At 40.9% G+C, this 11,349-nt stretch overlaps 2 protein-coding genes across 5 annotated transcripts; both read left to right on the top strand.

The window, feature by feature from the left end:
• Positions 1 to 2,651: 2,651 nt before the first annotated feature.
• LOC131109732 (ferritin, lower subunit) lies at positions 2,652 to 4,031 on the top strand. Of its 3 annotated transcripts, none has more exons than XM_058062011.2 (5): positions 2,652 to 2,687; positions 3,038 to 3,141; positions 3,230 to 3,376; positions 3,489 to 3,614; positions 3,688 to 4,031. In XM_058062011.2, the coding sequence occupies exons 2-5, from the start codon at positions 3,040 to 3,042 to the stop codon at positions 3,835 to 3,837; spliced, it is 525 nt and encodes a 174-aa protein (XP_057917994.2). In that variant the 5' UTR covers positions 2,652 to 2,687; positions 3,038 to 3,039; the 3' UTR covers positions 3,838 to 4,031. The 3 variants fall into 3 exon arrangements, with proteins under 3 accessions (XP_057917994.2, XP_057917993.2, XP_057917992.2); XM_058062010.2 differs by having other exon boundaries at positions 2,655 to 2,810; XM_058062009.2 differs by having other exon boundaries at positions 2,659 to 2,853.
• A 2,373-nt stretch (positions 4,032 to 6,404) lies between these two features.
• syt5b (synaptotagmin Vb) lies at positions 6,405 to 11,347 on the top strand. Of its 2 annotated transcripts, none has more exons than XM_058061377.2 (9): positions 6,405 to 6,571; positions 7,272 to 7,469; positions 8,587 to 8,762; positions 8,833 to 8,931; positions 9,008 to 9,175; positions 9,264 to 9,431; positions 9,518 to 9,635; positions 10,504 to 10,637; positions 10,705 to 11,347. In XM_058061377.2, exons 2-9 carry the CDS (start codon positions 7,277 to 7,279, stop codon positions 10,912 to 10,914), a joined length of 1,266 nt encoding a protein of 421 aa, XP_057917360.2. In that variant the 5' UTR covers positions 6,405 to 6,571; positions 7,272 to 7,276; the 3' UTR covers positions 10,915 to 11,347. The 2 variants fall into 2 exon arrangements, with proteins under 2 accessions (XP_057917360.2, XP_057917361.2); XM_058061378.2 differs by having other exon boundaries at positions 9,521 to 9,635; positions 10,705 to 11,346.
• Positions 11,348 to 11,349: the final 2 nt, after the last annotated feature.

Raw genomic sequence — 11,349 nt, 5'->3', positions numbered from 1 at the left:
GAGTCACCAATTAACCTAGCATGTTTTTGGAATGTGGGAGGGAATCGGAGTACCCACGCATGCACGGGGAGAACATGCAAACTCCACACAGAGATGGCTGAGGGTGGAATTGAACCCTGGTCTCCAAGCTGTGAGGTCTAACCACTCGACCAGTTCAGAGTCAATGATAGCAAATAGACTTACTATTCAATGAAAATGACAAGGGCTGCACGGCGGTCGAGTGGTTAAAGCGCAGACCTCACAGATAGGAGACTCGAGTTCAATTCCAATTCAATTCCAATTCTGTGTGGAGTTTGCATGTTCTCCCCGTGCATGCGTGGGTTTCCTCCCACATTCCAAAAACATGCTAGGTTAATTGGCGACTCCAAATTGTCCATAGGTATGAATGTGAGTGTGAATGGTTGTTTGTCTATATGCGCCCTGTGATTGGCTGGCCACCAGTCCAGGGTGTACCCTGCCTCTCGTCCCAAGACAGCTGGGATAGGCTCCAGCACACCCCCCCGCGACCCTCGTGAGGATAAGACATAAACTTTCTTTGTCATTGCACAATAACACAGCAGTGAAATAAGAGGTTGAAAATGAATGAATGAATGAAAATGACAACACACTGCCATTGCTAAATAGCTAGTAATACAAGTGAGTACTAAAATACTGGTGGTAGCATCATTGTGTAGGGCTGAATAACTGCTGCCTGCATTGGGGAGCTGTGGTTTATTGAGGAGAAAACATTATTTCCAACATGTATTCTGACATTATGAGCAAATTATGACCCTGTTTGTCGCTGCAGCTCGCATTGGTGTACTGTATATACTGAGAGCAATTTCTAATATTTTGTCCCTGTCAATCACATCTTGTAATTTGATGGTGCAGGTGTACCTAATGTTGTGAAATTACTAAAGGTAAAGTATAGTACGTATAGTTTACAAATACTATATAAAACAGAAAAGAGCATATTGTTAATTTACCGTATGTCACTGTCACTTCCTCATTCATGGTATCATTTCTGTTACTGATGCTTAAAATAAACTAAAAATGAAATAACTTATATGTCAGCCTCACCAAAGTCCCTCGCCGACCTCAAATGCAACATTTTGACACGGTGTAATGTAATGTAAACAACAATACACCGTGTGATCATCAAACTTACCCAAAGCCGACTCAGGTAGACACACATCAACAGGTGACGAGAAGTGATTTTAATCGTCATTTTTAAAATGACTTCTTTGAGTTTACAGTCCCCGAGCGTCGTAATGGATGTATTGACAAAAATAACAACAATTATGGCGGGTTAGAAAGTGTCAGCATTAACTTCATCTCACAAGTGTTGACTTTGAATGTAATTCTTAACCGCGCCCTCCTCTGGTAACCTCTGGTCTGCATGTTATGTTTGCAAGGCTCTGCTTCTGCTTCTGCCCTTTTTACAACTCTCAGACCTTTGCTCCGTGTGCCACTTCCTTGGGAACACATGTACTACACTGTCAACATCATTCATTATGAAGGCTGTTGCATTTGCGTTGCAACTTTATGAGTGAAATTGAGGAAATCATTTTCACAACATTTTAGAATCGTGGTTATGCTGGAGCCTATCCCAGTTGTCTGCACCAGGCACAAATAGAAAAACAACTATTCACACCTATGGACAATGTAGGATCTCCAATCAATCTGACATCCATATTCGTGGAATGTAGCAGGAAGTCGGTGTACCCGAAGAGAATCCACGCACGCACAGGGAGAACATGCAAACTCCACACACAGATGTTAGCGATCTCCTGACTGTGACGCCAACATCCTAAACACTAGTCCACCGCGTGGCCCATATTTGTTATTAATTGACCAAATACAAAATACAGAAGTCTGCTCTGAAAACCCTTAGTGAATTCCTTGATATGGTTATTATAGCTTCCTTACAATGGTGATCTATGAGGAACTGGGAATACAAACCATGAACAATACTTTCAGTACTTTCAGTACTACTACAAAGCAGCAGTGCGTTGTATCCTTTAAGGATGCTGTTATGTCAACAACTATGTTTCTTATGATATTATTTTGTGGCTATTTTATAAACTGCTTGTCCTCATTATTATTAAATAAAATATATGTATTTTTTATTGTCTTTTTTGGTGGAGGCAATTTTTTTATTCATTAACAGCCATTTATTTATTATTTCTGTTTTAATATTATATACACAGTTAATATATACATAATATTATCTAAAGAGGATCAGGTTTATCCAACATGGACTGATCATGGAGGCCGGTCACTGAGGTACGAGGGCCAGCTCCAACTTGTGGTGCCTAAGACGAGACTTAAGACCAGGGGAGACCAGGGGGAACTCTCTCCCCTCCCAAGTAAAAAAGGCCCCTAACATCGAAAGCTTTAAGTCTCATCTTAAAACCCACTTTTATTCTCTGGCTTTTAACACCGAGTGAGTCTTATGGTCCTGTATCTTTTAGTTCTTTCTTTTTATTTTAATTGGCTTTATTTTTTATACTTTTATTGCTTTGCTTATTTTTAATATTTCATTTCTTATTTAAATTTGTATTTTATTTTTACTTTTTATTTTACTAGTCTGTGCAGCACTTTGGAAACTCTGTTTATAAAATGTGCTATATACATAAATAAGGTGGATTGGCTGTAATGAGACCCCCAATAAGACAGGTGGCAGTACACACACACCAACAACTAAGGTAACTAGCCAATGCTAGCCACTCAGGGCTAGCTGTTTTTTTTCCCCCTTTTGTGGTGTTTTAAAAGGCTGAGAAAGCCTCGCTTTTCACACACACACGCAAAGTGGGCGACGCCATACACAGGTGAACGTGAACCGGAGCCACGCCAATTACAATTGTTTGTCAGGTAACATTTCGCTAGTATTGTGCTAGCTTTGTATACAACAGCTAACCTTGTCACGACTGACCTCATGTGCATGTTGTTCAAATTTGTATTAAATGCTAATGTATTACTCGACATGACTGGTATTGAATTAACTAAGAAATGCAACGTTATTTGGTTTTGATTGCGGCGTTTTTCTTTATTTTAGAAATGCAGTCTGTAGTGAAGCAAAACCTCAACTCCGAATGTGAAGGAGACATCAACAAGCTCGTCAACCTCAAACTGAATGCATCCTACACCTACCTTTCCCTGGTAACCTTGTGTCCACCTGTTCTACTTGCTTGTATTATTATATTACTACTTGTCATTTATAATTAAATAGTTGGTTTGTTTTCTACAGGGCATGTATTTTGACAGGGATGATGTTGCCCTGAAGAAATTCTCTAGTTTTTTCCTGGAGCTCTCTGGGAAAGAGAGAGAACAAGCTGAAAAGCTGCTGGAATATCAGAATATGAGAGGGGGTCGTATTTTGCTGCAGACTATTTCTGTAAATCTGACTTTTTCTCATTAAAATACTGTATATACTTTGATTTTAAAATCATTCATTCATTCATTTTCTACCGCTTTTTCCTCATTCAACTTAAAAATGTCTTGTGCAGAAACCAAGTAGGGAAGATTGGAGAGGTGGTCTGGATGCCATGTCTTTCTCCCTGGACTACCAGAAGGCCATGAACTCGTGTATCCTGGATGTACACCGCAAGGCAGGCACCCATACTGATCCCCATGTAGGTCTGCCGTACGGTACAGTCATACAGAAAACAAGTGGATAGAATTCTCATCGTTACTTGTTTATCGTAGCTTTGCGACTTCCTCGAGCAACACTTCCTCAACGACAGCCACGACACCATCAAGAAGCTGGGAGACTACATCGGCAGCCTGACCCGCATCACTGCGTCCGAGACCCACGGTCCCATGGGAGAATACCTGTTTGATAAACACACACTGTGAAGACCAGCATTATGCATATTTTTATGGTGAAAGCTAATTTTGTAATACAGGAAAACCAACTACCCTAGCATACCTCAACGCCTCATAGCTATGGTGCTCAAGTAGTATTTTCCTACTACCTTATGTATGGATTCGACACTATTTCTTACATTCCTGTTGGGCTACACTTTGAATAAACCAAGACTATGCGAGCACCTCACTTTTGATTGCATTTTCTTCTATCTACTAACCTCCACACATGCTGTCATGTGACATTTCATTATGTCATGTGTACACCTATAGCACACTGTGACGATATCAACAGGACTTTGCTTAGTCACTATCGGACGGTAGCTTAAAGTTTAACATTTAAGCAAGCAGCACATAGCCTGTGGGTAAAAAAAAAAGACCTGTTTCAGGAAAGATAACAAGGATGTGACTTGTGCAGCACAACCACCCGTTGTAATCTAATGATCCAGTGTGCGCACACACCCGAAATGATGCACACGCATGTCTTGCTGCCATACACTGAAAGTGTGCTTTCACTTCCACTTCTTGAGCAAAGAACAAACTATGATGAGTGATGGGTGATCTATCATATTTTCACATGTATAAGTGTTAATATAAGTGTTTATATTCAAATGCAGAGAGTAATAGGCGTCTGAGGCCAACATACATCTTTTTTTAAATCAAATGTAAATACAGTAAAGTCTCGTTATATCGATATCGGTTATAACGAATTACTACTTATTACGATACTATTTTCATTTCCCGGCAAATTTCTAGTCTTTTATGATATAAATAGTTCCGTTAGTACGATACCCGGTTATTATGATAATCCGGTTACTACGATGCCCTTTTCATCTCCCGCCAGCCAATTTGGTCTGCTTATATCGATACAAAAGCAGCTTAAATCAATCTTTGCTTAAGGATTTCAATACCAAAAAAGAACACGGCGAACGGCTGCTTCCAGTCAACTTGATTTTTCACACTTCCACCACCAGAGCACAGCACACACACCGATTCCCGCACTTCCTGGTTCACAGGTCATGCTCAACCCGCCCCACATAGCTGGCCAAACACATGCCTGCAACAGAAGAACCAACTGACATAGCATACACACCTATTCCAACGAAGACACAAGCGTTGCAAAGTGTTATGGAATTACGAGGTTACTTAGACTCGAGAGAAAATGCATCAGATTGTTTAGAAATGTTAAACAATATTGAATCGTTTGTGTTAAAAGGTGAAAAGAGGAAGCAGAAGAAGATGGAAGATTTTTTTAAAGTACGTATTGCAGAATAAGTACAATAATAGTAATGTAAACGTTGCAGTTTTTGTTTTCCATACATGTACTCATACATGTACTGAGTTGCAAGAGTGCGTTATGAAAATAATAAATGTTGAAAAAAAATGTGACCCATCTGACTTTAACCGAATTGTGTTATGTATATGAATGCAATCATTTTTTGCAACAATGTTTATGTGCAGCCTAATTGAGGTTTATCAGTCTGGAAAAGGTTGTAAAGCCACTTCTAAAGCTTTGGGACTCCAGCAAACCACAGTGAGAGGCATCATCCACAAATGGTGAAAACATGGAACGGTGGCCAAACAAAATTACCCCCAAAGCGAAGTGACGGCCCATCCAAGAGGTCACAAAAGACCCCACAACAACATCCAAAGAACTGCAGGCTTCATTTGCCTCAGTTAAGGTCAGTATTCATGACTCTTGACACTGGCACACCTTGTATGGCAGAATTCCGAGGCACTGCTGAACAAAAAGAATACTACAGCAGGGATCACACTGAAACTGGTGCAGCTCCAGTTCCGGTGGATGTACAGCACAACGGAAAGAATCCGTTTAGGGTCACAGGACTGGATCAGGACCAGAGCCGCCTTGGATTCAGTGTGATCCCAGGGTATGGCTAATTTCGATTTTGCCAGAAAACATCTTGATGATCCCCAAGACCTTTGCGAAATACTCTGACGAGACAAATGTTCAACTTTTTGCAAGGTGTGTGTCCAATTAAATCTGGCATAAAAGATCATAGCAACAGTAAAACATGGTGGTGGTAGTGTAATGAATGGTCTGGGGCTGTTTTGCTGAAGACTTGCTCTAATAAATGGAACCACTAAACCTGCTGTCTACCTAAACTCCTGAAGGAGAATGACGCCCGTTGGTGTTAACCAGCATTTAGTTCTTAATCCATTTCTCTCATTGGCAGCATCCATTTGTTTATTCCCGCCATGTTGGCTGTAAACTACTTACTAGAAAAGGCTGTTGCATGTTGGACTGTCGCCCCAGAGATGTCCAGATGTGGCGGTGCAAACACATGGCAGCATGCCTGTGGATTACCACACCCACCGCAGTCTAACAAATGCAACATATGTACAGTTACGCTGCAAAGCAAGCGTCGCCGTATCCCATTCCGAGTGAAAGTCATTAGATTGATAGTAGACTGACCGCAGGAGGTCATCACTTTTCCACCTTTTGTTCAGAAAGTGTGACCGAGCTTGGTAAAACGATAGGAGAGTGTTCACGTTCAACGCAACAGATGTGTTGTCAGCATTCGAATATCACAAGGGGGGGAGGTGGGTGGGGTGTAGGATTAAGTCTCAACGCTGCTCCAATGATTTGCCGACGCTTTAGCTTTGATGGGAACAGTTGTATTGCGGGAATGATGGCTGTGTGAGCACCAAATTCGGAAAACACAACTGTCACCGTAGTGAGGGAATAATAGCAACATATCTGCAGGTAAGATGGATTTGTGTTGTTGTTGTGATTGTTTGATTCCATTTCAGTTGAACTAACAAAATGATGCTTGGAATTAATTTCACCTACCAGTAGCTTCATCCAGTATTCGGAAAAGTGCGTTCCAGGTGGTCATAGCAGCTGAAATACATTGACCAATCACAGTGATACATTTGGCTGTTAAAGAGTTACTATGACTATACTCCATTTTTATTGGCACAGAGTGCATTATGCATTATATATATTATATTGTCTAATATTTTAAAGCCACACTGCACGCTACAACCACAATAACAAACATAGTATCACAATAAACTCCGTTCTAAAGGCAGAATTTCCATATAGTTCATGTTGCTAAATGATGGAGGAAGCCGACTCCTTTTTATCTAAGCTTTCAGGGACCCAGCGTCTGGATTAATATTGTAGAGTTAAATCCAGTTACGTGCAGTGACAGTATGAGTACAAAAGTAAGAGGGCCAAACGGTGGAGAGAAAAGCATGGGTTGCAGTGGGGAGGGCAAACAAGAGGGATTAGGGTCAGCCATGTCGAGCTTCTAGCTTAGAGATGTTCTATGCTTCTAGTGTAGTGCAACACAGACGCGGGGATTACGCTGGTGGACGGACGCAGCTGTGCGATCTGTCGCGGCGATGCCCAACAACGTGACGCACAACACAGTAAAATAACTGTTTGTTTTTTTTGTCAGCTGACATGAGGCTGGTTAGTGGCGGGGTCCGGTCCCGAAGGGCTGCGGAGCCCCTGGAACCAGAGTCGGAGGAAGCGACGGAGAAAGTTCACCACGAGCATCAGCATACAGAACACCACGGCCACTCCGAGCATCACCCGGGACATGACTACAACCACATGAAGGACAAGTTCATGAATGAACTGCAACATCTACCCAGTGAGTGAGCATAATGTCCTTCATCTTGCGAGGATTTACTAGGAAATCATACACAAAGTTAAGCACAGTACAAAACCAACTCATTGGAATGTACTCAAATTATGCATGTATATATACGTATACTATGCATAAGGCTAAAAATAACCAATTAGCTAAAACTGTCATCCAATACTCTACAAAAGAGGAGTAATATGAAAAACTACATTTGAAACACTTCTATGCTACGACTACGTTAAAAAGCCATAGCATTTCAGTATGTGGAATCAAACTATGGAATGGATTGAGTAAGACCCTCAAACAATGCACAACGATGAGCCAATTCAAGAAACAATACAAGTAGTTGATGTTTGCTAAATACAAGGATGAAGAGTCTTGAACCAGTCATGATGTGCTATATATATATATCACTATATTGACACTTACTATGGTACCCATTATGTCATTGGATGCTCATATTACCTTGTACTTTGGTACGTGACAAAAAATAAAAAATAACAATAATTTTAAAAAATACATAATAAAAATATATTTAAAAAAATAAAAATAAATAAATATAAATAAAATGAAAAAAACTTCAACTATATTAGGAAAGCAGGAAGTGAACAAATGTAACAGTTACTGATTGTAAAAGTACCAGATGGAGGGGTAGGATTTAATAAGCTTTGCTTCTTCCTACTCCTTTTGGACATGTGGAACTGTGAACTGATTATGTGATGCATTCAATTGTAATCTGATGCATGTTCAAATGAAATAAAACCATTACCATTACCATTACCATTACCATTACCATTACCATTACCATTACTAATGTACTGTCTATACTAAAGGTTGGCAGCAGTTATTGTTTTGCATCTTTCCATCAATGGTGTAGTTCAGTAGCATGTCCTGATTGTTGATATGTTGTTAGCTGTATTATGCTGAATTATGTACCATATTTTGTTTTAGCAATATCACAGATTAAAGCATTGGTTCTGCTGTCGAGCCGTAGAAAAGGTACACGGATGGCAAGTGCATCGGATTATCGATGCAATCTTAAATGAGACATTTACTGTAAATCCATTTGAAAACACTAAAGGAGACTTTGGATGAAATTAACAGAGGTTCTTTTTCATTGTAGTTCCCATGTGGGCTGTCGGAGCCATCATTGTGGTGGTCCTGGTTTTGGTGGCGTGCTTCATCTTTTGTGTTTTCAAAAAATGCTTTGGGAAGAAGAAAAAGCCCAAGAAAGTGAGAGAGAGGAAGACAGGGCGCCGCAGGGTGGCAAAGGAGGGCGAAGGCGAAACTGGAGAGAAGGTACAATCGAATGCGGATGTGGTGAAGGATGCAGGATGAGTACTCACTGTGCTGATGTATCTCCTTTTAGGAAGGGGAGGTGAAGAAGGAGGGGGAGGAAGAGGAGAAAGAGCAGGAGAAGTTGGGGAGGTTGGAATTCTCCTTGGATTATAACTTCACAGATTCCCAGGTGCCTCTCCTGGAACACACAAAGCCCAAACAGTCAAATTCTACATATGACTAACCTGATGTTCTTTACCACAAAGCTCATCGTGGGAATCCTTCAGGCTCAGGATCTGGCTGCTATGGACATGGGGGGCACCTCAGATCCTTACGTCAAAGTTTTTTTGCTGCCGGACAAAAAGAAGAAGTATGAAACAAAGGTCCAGCGCAAGAATTTGTGTCCGGTTTTCAATGAGACATTCATTTTTAAGGTATGGTTGTACGGTATATCTTGTTGTGTATTTGTTGTTTTTAAGTCTAGAAGTGAATCAGGCTTTTACACTTTGACTCTTTTTCTAGATCCCATACGCAGAGCTGGGAGGAAAGACTTTGGTGCTGCAGGTGTTTGACTTTGATCGTTTCTCCAAGCACGACATGATAGGCGATATCAAAATCCCCATGAACAGCATTGACTTAGGTCAGCCAATTCAACAATGGAAGGATTTGGAGAGCTCGGAAAAGGAGGAGGTACATCCTGCTTTCAGTCCATAGGACTTCTACGGATATTAGACTGGAAAGCGTTGTTTTGTTTTTTTCACATGTGTTTCTCTCAGCAGGAGAAACTGGGTGATATTTGCATCTCTTTGCGATACGTCCCCACTGCTGGGAAACTGACAGTGAACATCATGGAAGCGAAGAATCTGAAGAAAATGGATGTCGGCGGCTTGTCAGGTGATGTTGCGATCCTTCATGATAATCACTCTTGGAAGTCAACCACCAAAGTTCTACAAAGACCTGAACAACCTGCCATCCCCAAAACTTGTCCTTGGCCACCCAGAGAAAACCCATGCACAGGGACAACATGCAAACTCCGCACGCAGAGATTTGAACCCAGATCTCCTGACTGTGTGGCCATCATGCTAACCACTTGACTGGCGACCAGTCCAGTGTGTACCCTGCCTCTTGCCCAAAGTCAGTTGGGATAGGCTTAATTTATTTAAGTACATTTAAAATTGTTTTAAGTTAGGAGACCAGGGTTCAAATTCACCCTCTGCCATCTCCCCGTGCATGTGTGGGTTTTCTCCGGGTGCTCCGGTTTCCTCCCACATTCCAAAAACATGCTAGGTTAATTGGCCACTCCAAATTGTCCATAGGTATGAATGTGAGTGTGAATGGTTGTTTGTCTATATGTGCCCGGTGATTGGCTGGCGACCAGTCCAGGGTGTACCCCGCCTCTCGCCCAAAGACAGCTGGGATAGGCTCCAGCACCCCCTGCGACCCTCGTGAGGAAAAGCGGTAGAAAATGAATGAATGAATGAAAATTGTTATAATTTGACTTACTAAAAAAATGAGTAAAATCTACTCAAAATAGCTGAGGTTGAGTTTTGTAATTAATTTATTTCAGGACTTTTTTCAGGAGCAAAATTCGAATGAAAGGGTTAAAAAATGTACTCCCTCCAGTTGTTCCCTTTTGATTTTTCCACTTGCGAGTGTATTAATCGTTGACATTTGGGAGCCTTTTTCATGTTCCTAGCCATAAGCATTTTACAATCACAAATGTTGTTCTTAAACCTGTGTTGGTGGTTTCTTCTATTCCCAGATCCATACGTGAAGATTGTCCTGCAGCAAAATGGAAAACGTATCAAAAAGAAAAAGACTACTGTCAAGAAAAACACACTCAATCCCTACTTCAATGAGAGTTTTAGCTTTGACGTCCCCTTTGAACAGATACAGGTAGGTTAATCGCTACTTCGTGAAAGGCACTGGTAATACAAAAAGCTCATTTGTGTTGTATTTTCAGAAAGTACAGGTTGTCATCACAGTGTACGACTATGACAAGCTCGGCAGCAACGATCCTATCGGTAAAACCTTCATGGGTTATGGAGCTACGGGTGTGGGCCTGCGACACTGGTCAGATATGTTGGCTAATCCCAGACGTCCAGTAGCCCAGTGGCACACTTTGCTGCCAGAGGAGGAAGTGGATGCAGCGGTCAAAGCGAAACCTCGCTAGATTAGAGATGTTATGGGGTTTTTTTGTGTCATCCTTAATGTTGTGCTTTCCATGCATTTATTGGGGTATACAGTGTTTTGAATTATGTGTGTGTGTGAAATACTGATGTTTTTATATTTGTCATTCTCTTCCCCTACTTGTTAAGTGAAACAAATGTGTGTAATTTTGCTCACATATGCTCAGATGGAAGTATTTAAGAATGTGTTAGTGTCAGTTACAGTACACAGCAAATAAATCTCCCATGGTAACTTACCTTGAATGAGGTTCAACCTTTTTCATAATGTTTTAAGTTAATATTAACGAAAGCAAATGTTAATCATATATTTTCTGGAATGCCATTACTGTAAGAGAAAAAATGTCCAATTAAGGGCTGATGTCATGATTTCGTTTTGTAAATCATTAAACGTACATCAAAGCGTGTGAAGTGTGATCATT

Source organism: Doryrhamphus excisus, unplaced genomic scaffold, assembly GCF_037039965.1.
Source record: "Doryrhamphus excisus strain RoL-2023G ecotype Guam unplaced genomic scaffold, RoL_Dexc_Guam_v1.1 HiC_scaffold_24, whole genome shotgun sequence".
NCBI classification, from domain to species: domain Eukaryota; kingdom Metazoa; phylum Chordata; class Actinopteri; order Syngnathiformes; family Syngnathidae; genus Doryrhamphus; species Doryrhamphus excisus.
This window is presented reverse-complemented; position numbering and strand designations above follow the sequence as displayed.